The sequence below is a fragment of the Lissotriton vulgaris genome, chromosome 3_1 (assembly GCF_964263255.1).
Source record: "Lissotriton vulgaris chromosome 3_1, aLisVul1.2, whole genome shotgun sequence".
NCBI lineage: Eukaryota > Metazoa > Chordata > Amphibia > Caudata > Salamandridae > Lissotriton > Lissotriton vulgaris.
Window position 1 is genome coordinate 1,472,760,782 of NC_141689.1, and position 26,928 is coordinate 1,472,787,709.

General features: G+C 43.4%; 1 protein-coding gene across 1 annotated transcript in view; it reads left to right on the plus strand.

Annotated features, from left to right (window-relative positions):
* The window catches only part of GRID2 (glutamate ionotropic receptor delta type subunit 2), a 2,654,005-nt gene that overhangs the window by 2,017,505 nt on the left and 609,572 nt on the right, over positions 1–26,928 (plus strand). Inside the window, exon 9 of the mRNA XM_086961940.1 lies at positions 368–469. Within this exon, the coding sequence (XP_086818066.1) occupies positions 368–469 (102 nt within the window). The remainder of the gene's footprint in view (positions 1–367; positions 470–26,928) is intronic.

Genomic DNA, 26,928 nt, shown 5'->3' on the forward strand with positions numbered 1-26,928 from the left:
TGACAGCCCACCACATGGTGAAGCTGTCTTTTTAATATAGAGATGAGCACAACAGCCGTAATTATTAAGTAATATACATTGAACATGAGTAATACCTGCCTCGCATGCCATTATTAAAGCGTTGTGTGGTCTGACATAGTCTGATTTGTCATATTTGTAGGAGTGTGATGGTTAGGTGTTATGTTGGTACTGCCATTGCCAGCACTGGCAGGGCAGGGCATGGGAGGTATAGGCTGCAGTGGCCTTCCAAGGAGGGCCCTGGCACTTGATTGTTTACAAATTAAGCACTGGGGATGGCATCATTGTTTCATTCACTTCAACTTCTCTTAAAGCCCCTAAAATGAAGATGCATTTCTCTTTCTTTCAGCTCGGATCTTGGAATCCAGTTACTGGCCTGAACGGGACTCTGACAGACAGAAGACTGGAGAATAACATGCGTGGAGTGGTTCTGCGTGTAGCAACTGTGCTGGTAAGCAACGTGCGCACTTGTTGGATCAGTCGGTGCCCTGTGACTTCCTTTTTTATTCTCTCAAATGGGCTCTCTCTTTCCTCAGACTCTTTCTATCCAACACTATTGCTTGTTAAACATACCCCCCCTCCTGATCCTCTCTGTCCTCCTTCTGGACACACGCCCCCTACCCCCACCCATCTTCTCGCTCTGTGCACCTACTAATGGTTTATTGACTTAGGAAAGGATGAAAAATATTTGCAAAAGTCCAACTTTAAAGGAGAATAGTGGAGGAAGCAGTTGCAGAAGTCAGCGCCTCACTTGTCAATATTCGATCAATGTGTCATTTCAATTTAAATTAAGGATTTATCAGCAAAGTTTAATCTCAGCAGTGTTTACAGTGTAAAAGGAGTTTGTTACAGGAAGGTAGGTAGTGCAAGAAACTCAGGGAAAATAAGCAACAAATAAAGTAAGGGTTTCAAAGTGCTACGTTGACTCAATTAAACCAGCACTAACAACAATCATCATGATAATACTGATACAAGTAGTAATAAGTAAAGGGGGATTCAAATAATAATGATAAAAATAATAATAAAAATAGTCATCATCATAGTAAGAATAGAAACAACAACAAAAAAAGAGCAGCTATTATTCCTACCAGTACTAGCTAATAATATTACTGCTACTACTAGCTGGCTGAAAAAACTCTATTTTGGTCAATTGACCATAAAAGTGCAAAGTGCAGAAAAGGTGCATTTTAAAATTACAAACATTAAAATGCACAGATCTAGTATCACATGTCTAGGCATCATGTCGGTTCTATGTGACATGACTTCCTCCAACTCGGTGAAGCATTAACAACAAAAGCCTCTAAAAAAAAGTCCTAAAGTGGGCTAGAAAGGGTCCACCATGTTTATTTTAAAAAATATATATTTTTAAGAGTTTTATATAGCGCTGGCTAGACCCGGAGGTATCAGAGCGTATTACATGAGAACAGTTGTACAGAAGTTACATCAATTACAAAAGCATAAAAAAACAGATATAAGTCACATGTAGCATGGGGTAGGTGGGGGGATGGAGACAAGGGGGTAGAAGGAAAACAAACAAAGTCAGGCAGGGCAGGAAGGGGGAGGCAGCCACAGGATCACGGAGGGAGAGGGTATGGGAGGGAAAGGAAACACAGCAGAGAGACGAGGAAAAACATTGTCCAGGGTCCAGCTGGGTAGGTGACGGCCAAGGGGGTGAAACCAAAGCCAATCTCCTCTATAGCTATGTAAACAGCTCCACCGGGCATTAGCCATGGTTGCTCGGGCTTGTCAGTCAGTACAAACATAAATGGTTTATGCTCGGGGTGCATTGTCATAGTTCAGTCAGCGACACAAATCCCGGTGATATTGGAACGTGCCGCCTGCATCAACCTCCATCACTCCGGCAGTCGTCTTTCCTCAGCAAGTTGAAGCTCACTCGAAGTGAAGAGTATGCAGACTCTGGTCCATGTTTCAGGGGCGGAATGCCACTCAGGAGGCTGAAAAAAGGTTTCACCACGGAGCATCAGCTCTGAGAAGCCATGATTTGGACTGGCTACTCCTCCTCCTTTTGCCTCAAATTTTGCTCCCCTCATCCTTGTTTATTTTCCATGCACTGCCTGGGCACAATGGCCACCATCTTAAAGTCAGACAGCTGGGATCTGGTCAGCCTGTGCCGCATCCCCTAGAGTCAGGGTATCTCAAGAGGCACACACTCTCAAAGTCAGGGGGGCCCTCAGCATCAGTGGGAGTCCCCAACCACCAATATCAGAAGTCTCCTACCGGTGAACCCCTCAGGACGGATGACCGAAGCTGCTCTCAGTCTTGCAGCTGGGCACCTCGACTCGTCCTCCGGTTACAATCAGCCTCCACTCCTCGCATATTGCCGCCACAGCATTGGGGTCTCATTAGTGGATGTAGCTGCCCTCCACCGTCACCTGCTTTTTCCTCATTAGAGCTGCACCCAGCCCCCAGCAGGCGCTCAATCGGGCACTCGGCAGGCCCAGCCCAGTAGTACAGCCTCACCTTCAGCAGCTCTGGTGGCCGGTTACTTCCCCAGGCGCTCATGAGATCCGGTCTTCAAGGATCGATTGTCCAGTGGATTCCGCTGCACAGTGCAGATGTCTCCAGGGATCGAGACAGTAAATTGGACTCTACTGCAGGGTAGCGGTCGTTGATTCCAGTGCTGAATCGCTGAGTTGCACCAGAGTGCTCGTCAGCGGCTGCGGTCCCCTGTCGTTTCCGCTCGAGGACTTACCATACGCTCGGTAAGTCCAGGCGGCCAGTGGACGCACCAGGTTGCTCCACAGCTCCACCGCAACGCCGCCCCTCCAGGCTCTCTTTATGGTATCTAGTGCGGGTCCGCCATTTTTGCCACCACCATGCGATCTTGGCTGGACTGCGTGCCAGACAGCTCCCGCCGTTTTTTCAGGCCTGTGTAGGCAGGGGTGGTTCGCTGTCATTTCAGGTACATTTTTGGCCCTCGATGCCTGTGGATGACTCTGATTTTTCTGGATTACATTCCCAGCCGGAGGAGCTACGCTAGTGCACGGGCTTCTTCCTGTGGGTATTCCAGCTTTTTATGTTGAAGCTTGCCTTAGTTCAATGTGTCCAACCGTCAAGGCACACAGGAGTAACAAATGAATAGTTTAAATACTCTTTCTCAGATTCCCATAAAATCTAATAAAGGAAAATAAAAACTACCATGAAAAACATTCTAAATAAAATCACCAGTTCTTATGTTTTCTCTTCTGGTAAAAAGTGCATTGTGCAAATAACCAGTGTGATAAGAAAAGAAGGGAGAGAAAATTCCACTCGAGCTGACAACCGTAATGCCTAGTACCTGATGACTTCTCTGGTAGGTGGTGCTACCTTCTCGATCGAAGTTACAGCTTTCTGGCACCTAAACCTGACATTCATTAAAAAGTGATTTACAGAAAATACAATGGGAGTTGAAGTATCAGTTTTTAGGATCCTATAAGCAACCTGGTAATGTCTACTTCCCAAATTAAGATATATGTAGCAAATCCTAGGCAATTACAATATTGGCAAAGGGAACAAGTAAAGGTTGGAGGACACGAAGGAAATTACTCTATAATAAAACCATACACTGTTTAATGAACAATTTTATTAAAATATAAACGCAAACAAAATTCATATTTAACATAATATATGCACAAAGAAATACAGAAAAGGAATAGGACCGTAATAAAAAACTAATTTACAAAAAATTCAATCAATTAAAAAAAACACAGTTAATAATAAAAAGAGTGGCAATTAATGTAGTTGACGCGCGTTTCGGCGTTAAACAAAACGCCTTCTTCAGGAGCCACATAAATTGCTGAAACACATAATCAAAAACAAGGAAAAAATAAATAACACTTCATAGTCTAATATGTGCACAATTTAAGACATAACATGAACCATTTATATAAATTGCATTCAGATCTCATATTTACATAATGAAAAGTGTCCTCCATGATTTATAAACCTTTTCCCTAATAACATGATTAAATAATGCAAACATGAAAGTATAAATGAGCATCAAGATAAAAGGGCAGAGCATTTGTTACTTTCTCTTTTTTAAGTAAGTCAGCTTATATGAATAGTATGAACTCTATATGCCCAGACCAAATTCAGTTAACTAGAATCACACTAGGTTATGTCCACATATATTGTTGACGTGTTTGAACACATCTTGTTGTTATGAACTTTTGTATTGACATTTGTTATGCTGTGCTGTATAGGAATTTTCCTTGTTTCAGTTTCACTGCAACTTTATTTGAATGTAAATGCTCTGCTCTTTTATCGTATCATTAAAAACAGGAGGCTAGAAAGCAAAAAGACAGAGGAAACACGCCAAAAGATGCAAGGTCTAACAAAACACCCACCCATTGAAATTGACTTTAACCCATGTCTCAGTCCTTCCACTGCAGAGCCTGTGTGTGCAGTTTTACACTGCTATATTGACCTGGCAAATTAACCCTTTTCTGAGGCACACATTTTCTATTTTTACACAGGCACGTAACCCCTAAAGTAGGCCCTAAACAACCCAGAGGGCAGGGTGCAATGTATTTAAAAGGTACAACATGCGCTTTTATGTTTTATATGTGCTGATACAAGAAAACTGCAAGAGTAGATTTTCACCACTGCAATGCCTCTCCCATAGGATTACATTGAGATTACCTCATTACATTTTCTAAGCGTAATTTCCAATTGTGAAGATATAAGACACCCAAGTCTGGTGTCTCTGGAAGCCTAATTTGAAATCCTAATTTATTGTGAAGTTGTAATTTAAATTGCAAATTCAGGAAATGCTACTTTAAGAAACAATAGATTTAGCCACAGATCTCTGTACTAGGGGTGAGTGCTTGACATTGTTCAACCCTCTGTCTATCAATTGTTCTTTATGCACTTTTAGAAAGTTAGAATTTTTTACTTTAGCTCTTTGGTGCCTGCTGCCTGTCTCTGATTAGTCTGGGGTGAGTCACAGCAGGGCTTTGTGTGTTCCCCTAGACTCTCACACACAATGGGAGTTTAGGTGTGACTTGATGGGTCATCATGGGAGGATAGGAGGGAGGAGCTGGACTCAGCCTCACTTACACCTGAATAGGATGTCTCTTGTCCCCACACAAAGTGCAGCATGACCCCCCCCGTAGTGAGTCTGGAGCCAGGGCAGGAAGGTAGGACCGCTGTCCACTTCAAAGACCGGTCTTTGAAGTCACCTCCACTTCAAATGCCCAACTGGGTATAAGTGCTGGACCTCTGACACCATGACTTTAGTACACTTCTGGACCTGTGAAGACTTTGAAAGGAAAAAGGACTGCTGTGCTGCTGAAGGCCTCCCACTCTGCTGGACTTCTACTTTGCTGGACTACTACCTTGCTGTGCTCCCCTGCAGTCTGCTGTTTCCCTACCTGAGTGAGAAAGATTGGACCTGCATTACTTGAACCCAGAGAGACTCCAAGGGCTAACTGACTGGCCACATGACTTTTCAGGGAAATCAAAGACTTCCAATCACCCTGCTTCTGCATCTGGATGCAGCCATCTGTGAGTCTGCCTGCCAAGTGGTGCCACCCCAGTCACGGATCTTTGGAATTGCGCCTATGGTGTTTACTCCAGTCAAACCCATGCATCCTCTGCCAAACAGACGTATTGCCTCCGTCGTGTGGATCAGAACCTTCACATCACTCTTCTTGTGTTGATCAGAACCGGTGCATCGCTCCTGTTGCATGGACCAGAACCAGTGCATCTCTTTGGCTGCGTGGATCGGTGCTGATGCATCACCCTCGGAACCACCACTGCTCGACTCTTTTCCTATGGCAAGATCTTCGCATTGCCGTTGACGGCATCCTTGCCAACTAATCTGAACCGCACCTTTTCACTTACCTGAACCAATGTATTTCCACTGCTGCGGGGGTCAGTACAGGTGAATCACTACTGCTGCATGGATCAACACCAACGCATCGCTTTGATTGCCCCCTGCATCTTCGTCATCAACACAGCCAGGATTAATGCACTTATGTTCAGCGGACCTCACAGGTCCCTGTACCTAGCCCACACTCTATCATGATTGGCCTCAACTTTTGACTTTGTTCCGGTCCGATGCAACCAGATTTTCCAAGCAAGCCCTTATTGCTTCTAAGCACTATTTTACAGCTTATTCTTTAAAAATTCATATCTCAAGTTGTGCTTGTTGGATTTTTGTCAGTTTGGTCTTGTTTTATTTATTACATTGAATACTTTTTTTAATCTTCTGTGGAAACGTTTTGTGTGGTGTTTTCACTGTTTGAAATATTGTACAAACACTTCACACATTGCCTCAAAGTTGATTCTGACTGCTCTGTGCCAAGCTACCAGAGGGTGAGGATGGGTTAATTTACAGTTTTGCCAGCTTCTTACCCTGACTAGTATTGTGGTTGTTGCTCGACTAGGGTTCCTACCCTAGTGAGCCTACAATCTAATTTCTAACAGCAGGGTATTAGATACAACTCATACATCTTCCTTCCACCAATCTACAATTCCAGTCTTTTATCTCACTGTTGTGGGTTCTTTTTATCCATTCTTTCTCTCTATATCATTGGTTTTTAATGTTTTATCTCCTCATTATTTGTATACTTTCTGCCTTTCTATCTCTTTCCCTGGGTCAAAGTCTGTTATTGAAAAACATGTCTCTGTCAAAAATGTGTTGAGGGTTGTATGTTAGAATATTAAGCACAACAATATTATGCTACAAACATAACATAGACAAAGGGCCCCATTAGGATGGCGGGCAGATTGCCCCTGCCAGGCTGCCGGTAGCCACCGCCAGCCATGGCGGGGGCAATCCGCCCGCCATCCTTGCTGCAAAGACCCCCCGCCATATTAACATGGCTGGGGAGTCCGTGGCGGACGGAAAGACCGTCCACCGCTTTTCCGCCGCGGTCGCAAGGCGACCGGGGCGGAAAAGGGTTTATATGGTGGCCTTGTCTATAAGACACCGCCAGCCATATTAGGATGCTCAATTTTCAATGCCTTTCTGTGACGGCAATGCCGCCACGGAAAAGAATGCGGAGTCTGCGCTGGGGCCCGTTGCGGGCCCCCAAGGACTCTGGGGGGTGGGGGTGCATATGGGGGCACCCCTCAGCAGTTCCATGCACAACATGGCAGACACCGGGCGGTGCCTGCCATGTCGTGCATGGAAGTGCACTGCATGCCTTCCAACCATTGTGGCAGGCGGTGCTGAGTGCACCGCCCGCCACAATGGTAGGAATGCTCGATGCGCCCACCACTGTGGTGGGCGCATCCTAATGCCATGCACGGGACCCCCGCCCTTATGGCGGGCGGTCCCTAGTACCGTGAGGATGGCGGGACGGCAAAGTCAGCCCGCCATCCTAATGGAGGCCTAACTATCAACTCCACAAAATAATGAAGGTATATATATGTAAGTATAGATTTTCTGTCCTTAGCACCACATTTACATACCTCGAAGATATATACATATATCTATATATATAAAGATGAAACATATATGTGGAGTTAAGTATAGTAAAACTACCTTCACAATATTTTGGGAGTTGACATTACGGCTAAGATATATTTGTAGCACTTGCCCTAATTAAGTAGTGCATAATTCATACTTGGACTTACAGGCGCAACGCAAGCTTTCTATGTCACTTAAGAAATGGCCACACTACCGAATTATGAAGAGGCACATGGCCGAAACTGGCATTTTTATTCCATCAGGCAGTTCTCCTGGTGGCCGGAACCCCTATAGTTGCGTTTTGAAAGCCCGGGGCCACTGCTGTGGTCTCTGTTACTTTCCCCTGCTCCCAGAGGATATTTACAGCAGGCACGGAGGGCTTCAAGAGAAACAAAATCACCAAATATCCCTGTGCATAAAAACATAAGCAAAAACATTTTTTTTACCTTTCGCACTGTAATCTGGTGTTCATTTAAAGTGCTCTAATGCCCTTGGGGTACATTCTCGCTAAATAATTTTTTTAAGCTGCATATTGCAAAATGAGAGAGGGAGAAGAGGATGGTTAGGGAAAAGAGATCAGAGAGGAAAAAGACAGGGAGGAGAGGAGAGATAGAATGGATGGAATAGAATGAGGAAAGGGAGGGGATCGGTCCTCTTTGAAATGCCAGGGCTTAGTCCGGCCCTGAAGATGAGCAGCATTGTCTGTTTTCTATGACCTCTTCCTTGACTTGTATTTTGTTACCAGTTTATCGTTAACTGTCCTATCAGTACTTACGATATTGAGGCTGCTAAGCTCTCTGTATTCTAGACAGAAGGCGAACAGTTAGCACTGGTGTCAAAAGGCTAAAAACCATGAATTTTGTAGTAAGCAAAGGGCTCTGTGAGAAAGAAACAGTTTGAAAAATGTGTTTATTTCAAATGCTGCACTGCCATTTTACTCCCGGAACAGGTCAGGCATAAAAAGAACAGTGCATGTTGGGTTTATTGAGGTCAGGCTGAGGTCAGGAGCATGTGAACAAAATGCAGCAGAAATTTGTCGTCGAGGCCCTGAGAATACTGAACGTCAATAAAGCTTCAATACCTTTGAAGGCCTCCTGTTAGCAGCTGCCATGCTAATCTGGACGCGTGTTGTTTGTCTCCATTGGAAATAGGCCCAACACTGTGTTTCATTCAAGGTAAAAATATAGTTTCAGTTACCAAACGTGGGCGTAATGTACCACTTTAGCTGCCTTTGTTTCCTAAAATATTTTCTTTTGTTTTTGTCGCTCCGTGACAATCATGGGTAAAAAGAAATTAACTGGAAATGCTCAGCGGGTGCACTGCGAAGCATGGGAAAGCAAAGATGGCTGGTAGCCCAGCTCTGACTCTTAGAAACTCCTGCTGTTTCTGCAATAAAAGCTACCACCGACGGGGAACCCGACTTGTGATCGAAATTTCCATATAGCTAAGGAAGTAAAATCATATCCACAAATAACCTACCTGAAAATATAAAGTGGACTTTTCTGTGCTGTCCTAGTTCACACATAATTCGTGCCACAAGGCATCCATGTCAGGTTTGAGCATCTGAATCTACTGCACATTGCTTTAAGCACTCTTATCAAGTTAATCTGGTGCGATACATTTTATCAAATATTTATCAGTTTGATTCATGACTCTCCACAAAGAGGCAAAACGCCTTTCTTTGGTTAGGTAAGATAAGAAGCGGATAGATGTGTGCTTTGCTGTTTCACCCCAGTGTAAGAGCTAGCTAGTGCCACCTGTACGTGTCGCCACATGACCAAGGAATGAATGAACAGTCAGAAAAAACAGCAAACAATCTACCCATCGTCATAAATCCCTAGTGAAAAATGTTTATTAGGTTGGAGGTCTGCAGGGGTGTAACTTTGTTTATTGATTAACGGGGACTTGCACCCCCTCCCCCCTGCAATCCAGGCCAAGCCGCAGAATGTTTAACCTTTCAGTTTTATGGAAAGCACTTTCTTACAGCTCTGGTTCAACCACTTTCCTAGACAAGAGGGTTTTTCACATGCCTTTTCCAATCAGTAGGTCACCGTTCATGAGTTATATATTTTTTCAAATATTCTGTCATGCAAACAAAATAAAATAGATTGATCGAATTGATTAACCCCTTCCATGCTGGGCCGTTTCCGCCGCTGTGCAGTAAACAAAAGAACAGGGCAGGGCCGTGACGAACCCCAGCTGTCATCAGCACACGAGCGCCGCAGAGCGTGACGGCTGGGGTTCGTCACCAGCATGGAAGGGGTTAAGAGGTATCAGAAGCAAACAAGAGTACTATGATGTAATAGTTCAGTACATGGGCATTTCACTTGAAATGCATAATGTTCAGACTATCATGGGTGTAGATGCTCTGGGTACAAGCACAATCATCTCTCTATTTTGCTTGTGAGAGGGAGAGGATTGAAGGAGAAAACTACTCTGTTTGTAAGGACCTGTCCTCTCATGCAAGGCTTTAACTGTGATTACTGGCAGAGTAGTCTGTTTATTATATCTATGAAGCGGCAAGCCTAGAAAATGGGCCTTTCACTTCCTAAACTTACGTGCAGACTATAATGCATGTAGCTGGTCCGGGTATAAACACAATAATCTCTCTAATATATCTATGAATAAGCAAATAGACGGTGAGAGCTGAACCCAGCTGTTAGTGCCGGATCGATTGTGCAAGGTATAAACTGCAGATACAGGTATGATAGTCTGTCTACTATGTCTATGAAATGGCAGGCCTAGGATATAGGCCAGGGGTCTCCAAACCGGTCCTGGATGGCCGGATCCATGACAGATTTTTTGGATATTCCTATTGAGATACATGTAGTAATTTTAAAAATCTGGCATGGATCCGGCCCTCCAGGACCGGTTTGGAGACCCCTGATATAGGCGTTTAACTTCGTAGAGATAATGTACAAACTATATTAAGCCTGCAGTTGTCCTGGGTATAGGCACAATAATCTCAATAATCTCTATTATTCTTATCAGGGAGAGGTTGGATGGTTATATCTGCAGAGGGGGCCCCCCATTAGGGCAGAGGAGCGTCGCTCCCTGCTGCCAGTGCAGCAAAGGTAATTAAATGAATTTCAATTGTATTCTGCCCTGCTCCCAGCTCGAGCAGTGTTTGGGGGCGGGATTGCTGCTGACTTGGAGGAGGGCAGTGATGCTCACTCCACCAGTTTACACTGCGCAAGTCACTTTGGCCGGCTGTGTTGTGACGGCCATCCTGACATGCACAGTGTTAACCTCTTCACTTAGCTGTCTCAGCAGCCGGATGAAGCTCTCTGGCCAGGGGCCTTCCAGTACCTGAGGGTGCCCCAGAGTTTGACTTGCAGGGAGACAGGGACACTGCTCAAATGATGAGCAGACCCGTGACTACAGGGCGGTCCATCCCTGAAGCTACCTATTCATCTTTGACCATACAAAAAAAAGTCCCACAGTATGGTCTGTATTCAAATGTGCATGCCTTTTTTATTTCACAAATTTTCTAAAATTATTTAAACTGCACAAGCTAATAGACTTTTCATCATAATTTAGCAGGGCAAATGAAGGTCCTGAAGAAATCCAATTGACCTTTTGAGACAGTCCTTATGGCTGAAACATGTAGACTAAATAGACACCTGGAATCATTTAAAAACTAAGAGCTTTGTTATTATTTTTAATCTAGGCCCTAGATATATACCAAAAAAGATTAATTTTTATGTTTAGAAGGCTATTTTGGCACACCCAAATCCTCTGCCTTCACTCACAGTTACCTTAGCAATCTGCTTACAAACATGTTGAGTCCACTCACACGCTTAAGGTGTGTAAGTGAGGGTCCAACGATGAAGCATGCCACGGGTGGCACCTGTGAGTGAGGACCCTAAAATATATATAAATATATATATCGTGCTCACTTTCCGTCCTAATTCCTTGGTACTCGCGATCGGGTGCTCTGTAGCGTGGTGATGGACACCACGCAGATCTGTCAAATCCCAAGCTCGCAGCACACAGAAATAATGCACCAGCACTCACAGGCACGTTTTCGCTCCCAGATTTTATTGAGATTACAGTTTACACGACCAGACGTGTTTCGGCTACTGCCTTCGTCAATAGTGGCCGGCGCCATCATGAGGCAAGATTAAATACACCAGTACTGGTAACATAAACAAAGGACACCAAATAGAAATTCATTTTTATGTCAGTACTTCACTGAACACTTCTGAAATGAATTAACAGAAGGTGTAAAAATGGCGACCAAAATGTGCCGTGAGCTCATACTCAGAATTGGTAGTCTAGCTGTTTTTAAAGGGTATGGAAACTAAGAAGGGTACTAAACACAGAGCACAACATAAATTGTCTAGACACAAGGGACTCTATGATCCAGTTGAAGACTAAGTATAGTCGAAACGCGTAGGCTGTCCTGTTGCTAATGCACATGGTGTTTGTGTATTAAATAAAGAAACTTGAACTCAGCTGCTGTGGTGCCATGACTTCTGTGGTGACAACGTGAGCCAGGGGATCCGAGGTAAGATATATATATATATATATATATATATATATATATATATATATATATATATATATATATATATATATATATATATATATATATATATATATATATATATATATATATATATATATATATATATATTCAATGAAAAAACCATAGGTTTTAGGCCATATATAGTTAGGGATTTGCATTTACAAAACCTTATTTTACTCGCATAAAACCATTGAAATTCCATATATAGTTAGATGCGCTAACTATATATCGCGCACCCGCAATCCACTGCTGATGATGTCACATATTACATCATTCATGACATGGTCAGTGACATCACTGATGACATCACTGATGACAACTCAAATGACATCACTGATGACAACATCCAGTGACTGTATGTTTCTGTAAAGTTAAAATATGTCTTACATATTGAAGAATGAGTGGATGTATAAGTGTCTGGATGAAGGATTTAGTAGGTGCATGACTGATTGTATGAGGGAGTGATTAAATGTGTCTCACTGAGTGCATGGATTAGTGATTAAACTGTATTAATTTGTGCATCATTATATCTGTTGTTCTGTAAACTGCTGCATGTGTTGATCAGTAGCTATATGAATAACTATATGGGTTATTGATTGGTTGCCCAAGTATTTGTATGGGAAACTGAGTGTGTGTGTATGGGTGGCTGGGAGGTGTGTGACTCTGTGCATAGATGTGTAAGCAGTTGATTCACTAGGTGTATGAGTTCAAGAGTGCATGTGGAAACAGCTTTATGGGCGGTTGACTGTGTGCATGAGTGTATTGGTGAGTGAATGGATATCTCAGTGCTACATGTCAAAGTAAGTGCATATGTAAAACACAGTACATGTGAGAGTTAACATATATAAATAACTGTGCATAAGAGCCAGTGAATGCGTGAGTGGCTGTATGGATCATTGTGAACATGTATCAAGGATTGTATAAGAGAGTAAATATGTGTTAGAATATGTTTCAATAAGTAAGGTGTGTATAACTGTATAGTAGAGGAATTGGAGGTGTGTTTGATTCTTTGCATGACTGTCTAGGTGTATGAGTAACTCCATGGATGAGTGACAGTCTGTGAGTGTCTGTTTTCACTGAGTGTATCTAAGGATATATCAGAGTCTGTAGAGGTTCATCGTATTAACACATGAATGATGTCATCTGTGATGTTGTCAGTGATGTCATTTGAGTTGTCATCAGTGATGTCATCAGTGATGTCATTTGAGATGTCATCAGTGATGTCATTTGAGTTGTCATCAGTGATGTCATCAGTGATGTCACTGACCATGTCATGAATGATGTAATATGTGACATCATCAGCAGTGGATTGCGGGTGCGCGATATATAGTTAGCGCATCTAACTATATATGGAATTTCAAAGGTTTTATGCGAGTAAAATAAGGTTTTGTAAATGCAAATCCCTAACTATATATGGCCTAAAACCTATGGTTTTTTCATTGAATTTCAATGGTTTTTTAATAGCAAATATGAAAAGCTTTAAAATGTCAAGTACGTGATAGATAAAAACATTTTCGTATTTATGCACGCTGATGTGCTTTGAACGCTGCCCCCTCCCCTCTTTTCTCTTAGTAGTACTCTCTCTTTGCAGATAGTGAAGAGTAGTTAACGCAGGCCTTTACCTCCGTTGTAATCCGTCCTGCCTGCTTGTCTCTCCATTTGATTGATTATTATCCAAGCATTTACTGTTTTACAATTGATTCTCTTTGGTTCATTCTCTATTTACAAACAAGCACAAAGTCGCAATACTCTGTTTAGTCTTTGCAGATCGTGAAAAATCGTGTAAAAAAATAAAAGTAATCGAGCAAAATCAGTAGGCCACTAATTGGATCTCTTTTTGACCTCGCTAAAATAGAAATATTATAAACAACCCTTCATGAGAAATACAAAAATAGTGAGATGAACTGAGCTCCACACCATGAGGGCTGCAAGACAGCTCGGCTCCGTCACCCTTCCCGCCCAAAATAACGACAAACCCTATGCAAATATTAAAAATATAGACAACACACCAGCAAAGAAACAGGGTAAAACATTTTATTAAATAACTATTTACATAACGTTGGTTTATAAGATGATGTCAGTAGTGGACCGATGTGTGAATAGGTCGGAAGCAGCACAAGGCGCCAAGATCCGGATGGAAAGTCCTGGATGTTGGGTGCCATAGTTCAGAGTTCTGAGTTTGAGCCTTTTTCAATGCCTGTGCTTTGTTGTTTCCCCTCCATCAAAAACAAAAAAAATATATAAAACTGTGCAAAAATACAAAAAAATCAAAAAATGTTTACAAAAGCAGTGCTTGTAAGACTGTCTGAAGCTTATTTCCACCTACTGCAGCTTCACTATTCTCAAAGTAAGTGAGGGTCGTTTGTGGACCTGACTGCATTTGAAAACAATGTTATATGGTACCTCCCTAAACCGCTTGACGGAGGCCCCCGAGGGGCGGTGTGATGGCACGGACTCGGAGAAGACGCTTGGCTCCGACCCCCTCCCCAAGTCTTATAGCACTGGTGTAGCCTGAGATCGCCCCCGACATAGGCGGCCGGCTCCCGGGGTCCGGCGGAACTTTTTGCCTTTTGATGACTCTTCTATTCTGGACTTTGTCCCACAATCCGTTTGACCTGAAGACACGCTGTAATGGGGCGCCCCTTTACCGTTTTAGTTGCCATTCCGCCCGCTTTTGCTACACTGTGCCTCTTCCGCCATTCAGCTGTTTACCGCCCGCTCTTGCGACTACAGCGTCTCGCTCACCATGTAGTTAAGTTGCTCCCGCTCTTGCGGTGCAGCGATAGGCGGCTGCCACAGGACTCTCAAAATGGCGGCCGGCTCTTCGGTTTTGGGCCTGGTCCACTAAAATGGCCCTGGGACACCTTGGAACTCGGACGCTTCCCTGATAGGGCTTGGGTCCCATTCTCGAAAGCGTCCCCTCAGCCGTGAAGATTCTACAAAAGTCTTGGGGGCCCCCGACTCCCGCAGGCTTCTGGTGGGGAGCGGCTGCCATGTCTGCTCGTGGAATGGCCACGACGGAGCTACGAGATGGTAGTGCTCTCATGCTGACGCCAGCTTTAGTCTGAAACATCCAGAAACACTGTAGACTACCAATTCGATCAGTTCCAGTAGCGCCCCAACATGACCCGGAAGAGAAGAACTTTCCCTCCCCTCTTTGACTGATGGTTCTTGTTGCCTGTCCCCTCTGTTGTCATTTAACAGAACTTTTTGGACTGCTGAAAGGGGTTGTGTTCCGAACGCTGGTTGGTGGAGACATTTTGACTATATTCTTGACCTACGTTGTCGCGTAATGCGTTATATGACACGCCGCGTTAGCGCACCCGGAAGTGATCCGGGGCGCGGCGCGCAGCGCGTAACGTAAGCATAACAGGTCATGTGACTTGTTAATAAAACTTTTCATTGGTTCATTTTACTTTTGTTATTTTAATGATGAAAAGCTTGGTCATATGACCTAAAAATTACGCTTTTTATTGTTTTCGAACATTATTTTTTTTAAAACATATATGTTATAATATTCCAGGCTAATGTACTTTCCCGGAAAATTTACAACTGTCCTGCAAGTAAAATATATTCCTTTTTCGAGAAAAAGGGCGTTTCTTCGTTCCATGACGGAGCCGTTGAGTAAAAGAGACTCGGCCTGCTGTCTTAGTCGCCGATACGCCTGATTATCAGATTCTTATCGATCACTTTATGTTGCAGGAGTGGAAAACACAACTGCCCTTGACCATTTATCTTTACTACGTTCCTACATATTATACCTTTTATCCGTCATGTAATTGGACTGCTTTATTTCACTTGCCTTTTACTGATTCGAAAACAGTGACTAAAAGTAAAAACTTTACCAATGTAAATACTACTACCGTGTTTTGTTTTAAAAACCTTTATTGTGAAAATGTCAGTATACAAATACCGGCCTATAACCACGTGGGCCGGCCACGGAGCAAACTGAAATCGTATATGATGAGGAGACATTTACACTGTAGAGGAACGTAACGAGCGGGCCATTAGGTTGCAAGAACTAAGGTGTCTAACAGTTGCGGAATCGGTGGACGTACATTTTGTAAATAAAATAAGACAGGGCCACTTACAATAAAAATTTCTAGATATACATTTGCGGGCAAGGATTTACGAGTCCCATTTATACCGGCGCCATTTTGGGCGAGGCCGGGCAGGTCCAAGATATAGTCAAAATGTCTCCACCAACAATCGGCCAGACCAGAACCCCTTTCGGCCCTTTATGCTACAAGATGGTGTCTTCCATTCAGAAAATATTGTTGGCAGCATTTTGAAAGGAAAGATAAACAGCCGTTCTCCTAGTGAGTCTCACATTGTTACATTTAGGAAGAATGTTGAAGAGTAATATGTGGAAAATCTGAAGCCATTTTTCTACAAACTCTCAATCAGCCTAAGTCATGGGCGATCTTTGTCCACACCAGGGCAATAGTGAAGCTGCAGCAGGTGCAAAAGAGCTTCAGACAGTCTTACAAGCACTGCTTTTCTAAACATTTTTTTGTATTTTTGCACAGTTTTATATATTTTTTTTGTTTTTGATGGAGGGGAAACAACAAAAAACAGGCATTGAAAAAAGCTCAACAGTGCAGGGCGCCTTGTGCTGGTTCCGACCTATTCACACATCGGTCCACTACTGACATCACCTCATAAGCCAACGGGGCACCCCACACTGACTTTCGGCGCAGCATTGTAGGATGGCCACACCAGTGCGGCAACTTGCTGGACACCACCTCGGTGCCATCCGGATCTCGGAGCGTTCGAGTCACTGTACCGCAAGAGTGACCGAAACTCAGCTGGTCACGCCGTCTTTCGGCGCAGCATTGTAGGATGGCCATACCAGTGTGCCAACTTGCTGGACACCACCTCGGTGCCATCCGGATCTCGGCGCGTTCGAGTCACTGTACCGCAAGAGTGACCGGAACTCAGCTGAACACGCCGTCTTTCGGCGCAGCATTGTAGGATGGCCACACCAGTGCAGCAATTTGCTGGACACCACCTTGGGCAACAGTGAAGCTGCAGCAGGTGCAAATAAGCTTCAGATAGTCTTACAAGCACTGCTCAGAACTCTCAACTATGGCACTCAACATCCAGGACTTGCCATTCGGATCTTGGCGCCTTGTGCTGGTTCCGACCTATTCACACATCGGTCCACTACTGACATCACCTCATAAGCCAACGGGGCACCCCACGCCGACTTTCGGCACAGCATTGTAGGATGGCCACACCAGTGCGGCAACTTGCTGGACACAACCTCGGTGCCATCCGGATCTCGGCGCGTTCGACTCACTGTACCGCAAGAGTGACCGGAACTCAGCTGGACACGCCGTCTTTCGGCGCAGCATTGTAGGATGGCCACACCAGTGCGGCAATTTGCTGGACACCACCTCGGTGCCATCCGGATCTCAGCGCGTTGTGCTGCCTTCGGCCTATTCGCACATCGGTCCGCTACTGACGCCGCCTCACGTGCCAACGGATTTTCTACGCTTTTTGTAGCCCTATGCCGCATAACAGGTCATGTGACTTGTTTATAAGACTTTTCATTGGTTCATTTTACTTTTGGTTTCCTAAAGATGGAAGGCTTGGTCATATGACCTAAAAATAACACTTTTCATTGGTTTAGAACATTTTTTTTCCCAAACGATGAAAGCCCCACCTTGTTTCTGGATGTTTCAGACTAAAGCTGGCGTCAGCATGAGAGCACCACCATCTCGTAGCTCCGTCGTGGTCATTCCGCGAGCAATCATGGCAGCCGCTCCCCACCGGAAGCCTGCGGAAGTCGGGGGCCCCCAAGACTTTTGTAGAATCTTCACGGCTGAGGGGACGCTTTTCGAGAATGGAGCCCAAGCCCTAGCAGGCAAGCGTCCGAGTTCCAAGGTGTCCCAGGGCCATTTCAGTGGACCAGGCCCAAAACCGAAGAGCCGTCCGCCATTTTAAGAGTCATGTGGCAGCCGCCTATCGCTGCACTGCAAGAGTGGGAGCAACTCAACAACATGGTGAGCGAGACGCTGTAGCCGCAAGAGCGGGCGCAACTCAGCTGGATGGCCGCCACCTGGGGAGGCCCGTTCACGCCGCCTCCCCCACGCCCCCCCCCCCCGGGCCGCCCCACGCCAATTTTCGGAGCAGCATTGTAGGATACCAAAACCAGTGCGGCAGTTTACTGGACATCACCTGGGTGCCATCAACATCTCAGCGCGTTCTGCTGCCTTGGGACTATTCGCACAACAGACCGCTACTGACGAGGCCTCCCCCCGCACCACCCGGGACGCCCCACGCCAATTTTCGGAGCAGCATTGTAGGATACCAAAACCAGTGCGGCACCCAGGCGACATCACCTGGGTGCCGTCCAGAACTCAGCACGTTGTGCTGCCTTGGGACTATTCGCACAAAAGACAGCTTCTGACAATTGTTGCTTTTTTTGGTGAAAAATGTTTAAATGTTTTTACAGTTTTTGTTCCGTTCATTATATTTAAAAGTTAATAAAGTTTTATAATCTTACTTTGTTGGAGTGTTATAAATTTTTTTAAAAACGGGTGAATGGGGCCTTGAATCAGGTTATTGTCATGTGTGGGCTTTGCAAGTGTACTGCTACAGGATCGGACATTTCAAACTCAAATGCACGTTCTTTTTCTTACCTTTCCGAAGCATGGAGCGCAATAGCAGGCAGAGAAAGGGTGATGCAAGTGTTGAACACTGCCTAGCCTGGAAGTTGCTGGCAGTGCCCCCCCCCCCGCCCGCTCCTGAAAGAGGACACACACACACCGCCGCCCCGAGTACTTCACAGAACTTTAAAAGACCATGCGCTTGTTTATGAGGCTTAAATGGTTTATCACCCCTTCTAGAACCCCTGCATCGACCCTCTGACGTTTCCTGGAAGAATTACCACGTAACACAATACCAAGCCCTGTCAGCTAAAACCCCCGAGGAATCATGGGGCATATTATCAAGGGGGTTTATCTCCGCTTTTTTGGCTTTAAAAGCCAAGAAAGCGGAGATAAAATTATCTCCCTATTACCAAGCTGTCGCTAACACCAGTTAGTGACAGCTAAAAGGAGATAGCGACCATCGTGGGCCCCGCTTTGCATGTCAGTGATAGTGCCCTGAGCAGTTCTTAGCCATGTTATCCAATGGGAGGTGGATAACATGGCTAAGAGCATTTGCTCGATAATACATGAATATCGCTGACTTTTCTGCGATATTCATGCATTGCGGCCGTTTTTTATCGCATTTGCGATAAACCTTGCTAATAGCAAGGTTTATCTGCGATAAAAATCGCCGATGTGCGGCGATAATTTTTGTCTCTAAACAAGTTAGAGACAAAAATTATCGCTAGTTGTTGGTAATATGCCCCCGGGTTTTTGCTTGCAGAAATCGGGAGGCGGGAGACTAGCACTGAAATCAGTAGTCTTACGCCTGAATCGGGAGGGTTGGCATGTCTGGATTCTCTACAGCTGGGGCCATAAACTACATCCGCAGGGGTAGGTGATAGCCTGGGACCAGCCTGGCATCTAAAATGGCTGCCGTGCACGACAAAATTGTGGCATTGGAAAAAAGGCAAGATGGCGCAGACAATGTTTATCAATAAGGATTCATTTATAACAAAATATTTTATCGCAGTGACAAATTGGCGGTCAACACTTCCTGATTTCCATCGAATCGAACGTTAACAGACGTCACGCAGCAAAAAAAATAAAAAGCTCACGCACAGCCGCTGGAAGAGATGTATCAACATATATGAGCCTCCTCAGCCACCCTCATGAAACATAGGGGATTAGGATACGTCTCCCGCACCCCCTTATACCTAGTAATTTAATTAAAACGAAGCACAAAATGGCGAAATCTCGTTTCGCTACCAGTTTGCGGCCCAGTTCGCGGCCCGTGAAGCGCTTCTACCGTGAAAAATCATTTTTTTTTTATTTTCCCCACGGGACCCTTTAATAACCCCAACATCATTCCTAGGGGGTCAAGAGGGGTCTACCTTGCCCCCTTTCATTAAATTCCCCCTTCGTTTTTCACCTCTTCTTCTCTCTCGATCCTACCGAGAGATAAGATGGCGGCCGCTCCGGACTGTTTAGAATGTTGACAGACACCGGAGAGCCAATCAGCTTTCTGCGCTCAAAGTTCCGTTTCGCGAAAAGTAAGCGAACCGGAGCGCAGCCTGGAGCGCTGTTACAGATATATATCTTGTTTTAAACGTTAATTTCTCAAAAACTACTGGAGCACATATATTGAGACCTAGCAAAGGCACATCTGGCTAACAGTCCCTACAATTTTGCCAAGTTTCGTGCAAATCCATTCAGCCGTTCGAGCTAAAAGTGAGTCCAACCGCCCTATGGAAATTAACATGGGAAAAACGCGTTTTGGGACCCCCCTTTTTTCTCGGCCCCCCCTCGACAAAACCCCCCAAATTTTCAAGGGCTGCTCAGAAACAAAATGTGCCATTTTCCTGAAAATTTCAGCCGATTCCGTCCACAAACGCCAAAGTTATTAGACATAGAATTTTCAAAAATCCCATAGGGAATAAATCCTAACTATATATACCTACTGGCGATAGCCAGTAGGTAATATATATATATATATGTATATGTGTATATGTATATATATATATATATATATATACATATATATATATATATATATATATATAGATAGAGAGAGAGAGAGAGAGAGAGAAAGGTGTCCTTTGTTTGTAAACCCTTTTTTTATATTTTAAAATAGACAAGTTTCATATATTGGTCTGACATAAATGTAAGAAGAGCACTAATTTACCTGGGTGCCATCACTTACGGATCTTGGAAACACCATACACACATGCACTTTATTAAAAGTCTAGGTATCCCCTCCTTTTGTTTGGTTAAAGTATAGATTTTGGGATGATGAAGGTATACCTATCATAAGGCTTCTCAATCCTTCTTGAGTCATTTCGGAATTAAACATTACACATCCACAGTCAGCTTTGTGAGTAATAAAGCGCTGGAAGTGAATACCTGTACTGTCACAAGCAAGATTTGGAAAGGGCCTTCTTCCACCAACATGTTAGCAGAGCAAGCACAATGTTTTCTATGTGGTGTGTCCTTTTGAGGAAGACACTTTGTGAGACAGAGCTCAGGTAAGTTAGTTAGAAGTTGCTGCAGATGTATATTCTAGAAATGAATCCTTCCAAAATAGAAATGAAATATAAATGTCTGATACTGCACAGCTGGGTAGGCAACTACTCTCCATATTTTGGAATGAACCTTTACTTAAAGCACATAAAAACAAAAGATCGAACAACCTTTGTCATTTTAGCTTCAGGCCCAAAATCGAAATCTACTTTCAGCATCTAGCAGAAAAGAACCTGGAAGCTCCAGAAAAGCTTTTGTGTGTGTTGGGTTGAGGTGAAACTATATTGTCTGTGCAAACGACAGACAAACATTACTTTCGGGTTACCGTACCCAATGGACTGCTAAAAACACCTGGATCTCTAGGAACAACAATTGGGTGGTCAACAGGTGCACAAACTGTAAACATATTAGTAAAACATACGGCAGGTGGAAAGGGACGTTTATCCACTGCACTACTTAACCTTCAAGGAGTCTGCTTGGCCAGCATAACATGTCGTGTGGCTATTAAAGGCCTGAGCTACCCCTTGCTAATATGCACTCATTATGCTTATTTAGTGTGGCAGGTGTTTGCTTTCTGGACACAAAACAAACCACTCTGTAACTCATGTAAACTAACACATTTCAACATGAATAATCAACATAACCAATTGCTTTACATCAAATCAGCTTCTCATTTTGAAGAATATTAGTGGTAGTTAATCCTCTAGAGGCTGCCAACATGGATATCAAAGGGGAAAAGGGCCCTTCTTTGAAGTTTTGGTAACTGATCAGTGGTTTGTGACCAGAATTGTGAAATGGATACATTTTATAAGGAATCAAAATTCAGAAAGAGCATCCTTTCATGTGATTTGGTATGGGTCTCAATACCCATTTTACGAGTCACAGAAACCCTTCCGAACCATAAAATTACTTTTGTACATTTGAAATAGACATTAAGTTGCTGCAACCCCAGTTATTTTGCAAATTGCTGGGTTTTCAAATACAATATTCATTTATGCATCTGGCTATGAGTCTCTGTTATACAGGGAACAGAGGCTTTCTGGCTAGCCTTCCTCTACCCCTTTATCTATGTAGGCAGTCGGAGGGAATTAGAATTTAAAAAGAAGGCTTACACTTACATTTTCAAGAGGAGCCTTGCTCTGCCTCTTTTTGCTGCACAATTTACATCTGTATTGCATGCAGGCCACAGATGATCTCATGGCTCCTTCTGTAGTATGGATTGTCCAGGCACACATTTTACCCCCACGCAAATGTGAATAGAATGTTCTTTCATTTGCGGTGGGTGTAACTCAATGCAAATGAGTGCATAACTTTGCTCGTGCAATTATGAGACATTAAAATTAGAGGTACATGGCCAAAGAGGTGCTTAGTGGATCCACTAAATATGTACCGTCAAGAAGTTGAAACTGTCCTCCGAGACTGTCCTTGGGGAGGCAGAGTGAGTCCTACTGCACCCTAGGTAGAGATTGAACTCCTTGGTGTAGTCTGAGAGCATCATCCAATGGTGGATAAGACTCAAGCTGACTTTAAATGGTGTCTTGAACTACCTCTCTGGGTTCTTGCTCTATACTCTACTTAATGTATCCATTGACTCAAAGAGTTATCATGTCCGCTGGTATTCAAATACCGGATGTATTATTCTGGAAATGTGAACTCATAAAAAGAAATCATGCCATAAGAAATTTGCACAGTTTTGTGGCTTATATAATACGGAATTGAGCAAGCGCATATTTCCCGTTTCATTTTACAGAAAGCATTTTTCACCTACAAAAATGAGGAAAAGTGTTGTGGAAAAATTGCTATGAATATCAGAAACAATTTTAGTTGTCAGAAGAAAGGAAATGACTTTGCAATTTTTATTGCTGCTTATGCAATAAAAATTTAATAAACTGTTTTTGCCTCAAGCAGAGTCCCATCTTTCACAATTGAAATGTGAGGGAAATGTTTTTCTACGCTTACTATGTAAATATATATTTCACAAAATATAGTTGAAACAAATGTGTGCTATATTCGTCCTGGTGCTAATTGTTAGATTTGATGTTAGCCAAGACTTTTTGATTTTACTAAAATTATTAGTATAGTTTACATACTTGTATGGGCTTTCAGCCAGCCCTTTTTCATAGGTCTGTTGTTGTGTCATTCACATTTTTCTTCTGCCCACCACAGCATGTGGCATGGGGAAAGGGCACACCCCACTTCAGCCATTGGATAGTTTCAGTGTGAGTGATGACACTGTGCCCTTTCGGAAAGAGTACACCTGCAACCCTTACAATTCCATTCCTTGTCAGGGACTATTTGTGCCTTTTAGGACCAAACATAGTTGTTCTTTTAGCAATGCATTGTTTTTACTGGTAAGAACCCTGCTGCTTTCCCAACTATAATGTTTTACAAAAATGATTACAAAACAAGCACTGACAAAACCAAAAGGGTGATATCCAACACCAAGGTTAGCCTTTGATGAAGGGAGCAGGACCAGAGAGCAGGGCAGGCCTGAATCAGCAGTGCAGTCCTCCTAAAAATAAGACAGGCATCAATCAATCAGCAGTGAAGTCCTCTGGTAGCAGCAGGACAGTCCCCTGAAGAACAAGGCAAGCCTCAAGCAGCAAGACAGTGCTCCGGGAAACAAGGCAGGCCTCAAGCAGCAGGACGGTTTTCTGGGGAAAGAGGCTGTCCTTCTTCTGTAATGTCCACAGGTCCAGGAGTGTACACATGAATGGCTCAGGATGACTAATATAAATAACGGGTGTGAGAAACTTCTAGTTTGTCCCCACATTGGGGTCAGGAACGTTCCTTCCTTCCCCTGCTCCAAGCAGTTGAGGGTGACAAAAGGCTTGCATCAAGTTCCTTTGTGAGTGTGCTGCTGGAGGCAGCCCTTTGAAATGTAAGAGGGGTAAGGACAGCTCTGACCCTCCCATCCTGGCAGGATGGCCTTCTCCCAGTTACACCAAGGTCCTGTTGTTCTCTGTCTGGGCCCAATGTGCATCCCTGATGGGGGAGCAATTAGCAGACCCAGGCAGGCAGGAAACACCTAGAAGGCCTCAGAAAGATTAGGGTAGGAGTATGCCAACTTCTAAAAGTGGCACTATCAAAATTGATATCTAAAATCTGAAATTACTATTAAAGAGGATTTTACATTACAATGCATTTGAGTCCAAACATGATATTTCTACCTGTTACCAGGTAGGCCTCCCAGTAGTGAAAACCCAAATTGGGGGGTTTTAACTACCAGGAAATATAAAACATAAAACCGCATGTCCTATCCTTTAAATACAATGCATCAGCCCTATGGGCTGTTTAGGGCCAACTAGAAAGGTGACATGTATGTTTTAAAACGGGAGGTATAGACCTGGCAAAAGGTGTATTTCACCAGGTCGAATTGGCAGTTTGAAACTGCACACTTGATGCAATGGCCGGCCTGAGCCATGAATTAGAGGGCTACTTAAGTGGATGGCACAATAAGTGCTGCAAGATCACCAGTAGCATTTAATTTTAGGCCTAGGGACTTCCAAGTAAATTAAATGAACCAACCAGTTATAAGCTAAATGTACCATGTTTTAAGGGATAACATGATCACTTAGCAGTGGTAAAGTGCAGAGTCTTAAAAGCCAACTAAAATTGATTCAGAAAATAGGAAGGGTGCAGGCAAAAGGTTTGGGGATGATTCTGAAAGAGAGGGCCATGTCTAACTGACATCTTCACTATGTTCCACACTGGAGCTCTTAACGAGACACAGTAGCATAATTAATAAATTCTCAATTTTTTTATGATGCACTATTCAGTCGTTTTCAATCTCCTTTAGTGTACTCTGTTTTACCTAGTATTAGTACCACAGTATCACACTTGAAAATTGTTAGATCACTCTAATTCAAACGTGATTCTTAATATAATTATAAATCACACAACTTTACACTCATTAATCACCCCAGGAACCAGGGATGATTCAAGGTCCTGGTTTAGATCTATTAATAAAGGTGTACTATTGGTTTGTCTGCTGATTTTAATCACTTTTGATGTCACATCAGGGAGCGATTCCTTGAGCCCTTTGTTTTGCACTTGTCCTTTTTCACAACACGTATGGTTTTGTTTTGGACACTCTTTTCCTTCATCTTACTTTGAAAAGGAATGGCAACCGATGATGAGAAAGGGTCTGTAAACTGGTAACATCTACCAAGTGCCCCGAGGGTTGTTCGCCCATGAGGTGTCATTCTTTTTCACCACACATTTTTCACTCTATTTATTTTCAAGTGTGGGTGGATGTGCTGTCTCAGTTGAGCAGACCTCTGGGGATGTGTCGAGTTGAATTCTTTTCGGAATCTCCCTTTTTAGCTACAAACAATGGTTTGATTTGGACAGCTAGGCAGAGATCGAATATACCCAACTACATATAGAGAGGGTGCAAGACTCGATCTAAATAGTATAGTTTTTCCAGAAAATAGTAATTGGATGCCTATTAGATGAATGCTAATGTGCAGGGTACAGTGAGTTTTTTGATATTGATGTCTGTTGAGTGGAGGGCTATCCCGTAGGTACCCTTATTTCCCTCTTGGCTCCTTTTTGAATTACATGTCTTGTTTATGGAAGTCAATTCACCAAAATGCCTGGGGTAGCAGAAGTGACATCACATAATAGGATTTGACGTCAAAGGATCTTTGACCTTGAGTCCCTCACAATAAAAATGTACGATGGGGAGTGACATAATTTCAGTTAAAATAATAAGTGCCAGATTAACTAGTGTACTGCAGCGTTACGCTTAAAGCACAGCCATGTCGTGCGGGGACAAATGTATAATTTTTACAGGTACAACCAACATATCATATTAAATTGAAGTCTGACATGCTCAAGCATTCCCCAAATGCCCATGTGAACCTGGAATAGTTATCCTTAACCACCATAGGCCCAACACATAATGAGTTATAGCCTCATATTGTCACATGTTGCTGCATACACTACATGCAGCCTCATCAGCCCCTCACATGCTCCAGAACAGCTACATAATCCCATCATAGTCTAATTATGCTTAGGTATAGCCTCAAATGTTCAGTGTGTCCTTTCCCAGAATTAGCATGTCCTTGACTGCTGAATGCAGCCACCCTGCTTGTAGAAATGACCTGAAAAACAGAGTGTAGCATCTTCATATATATGTTTAGCTTTAAAGGCTCGGTGCGGCCTCTGTGTATTGTTATAAGCTTTAATATCTACTGCAGTATCTATCTCCATGCACACATTTGGTCTCTAATACCCTTCACCGTCCCACCTTATTTAAAATTTGAGAAATTTTGTGGCAATTGACAGGGCATTATCCTTTTTCAAGGCTTGACTTTTTTCCAAACCATTGAGTATACTTGTCCAATTGCCTCAACTGAAGCAAACCAAGGCTATAACTTCCAGAATGAGCATATCATTTGATGAAAAATCTAGATCTTGATAAGTGGTGATGCGCCAAAATGAAATGATCTTGCAAGCCTTAGTGTGTAATGTAAAGGAGTTCTAAATAATACAGGCCAAAAAAAGGGACAGTACCTGATTGACCCAGGAGAAAAAGGCAAATGAATAGAAACCGCCAGATTATGATGCAGACAAAGCAATGAGGACACATTAGGGTATATTTACAATGAAATGGTGCAGTGTCGCAAGCAATTTTGCTGCGTCAAGCCAGGTCTTCGAAAAATGCAGGGATGCGCCACATTTACAACAATAGAGAGCATCCCTCTGCTTTCCCCTGCATTGTGAGATGATTGTGTTTGTGCAGAAAGAGACAACATCCTGCACAAAAACAATAATGAATGGCGTTTTGCTCATTGTGTGTGCTGCGGAATTCAGCACACATAGAAAGAGCAAGAAATGAG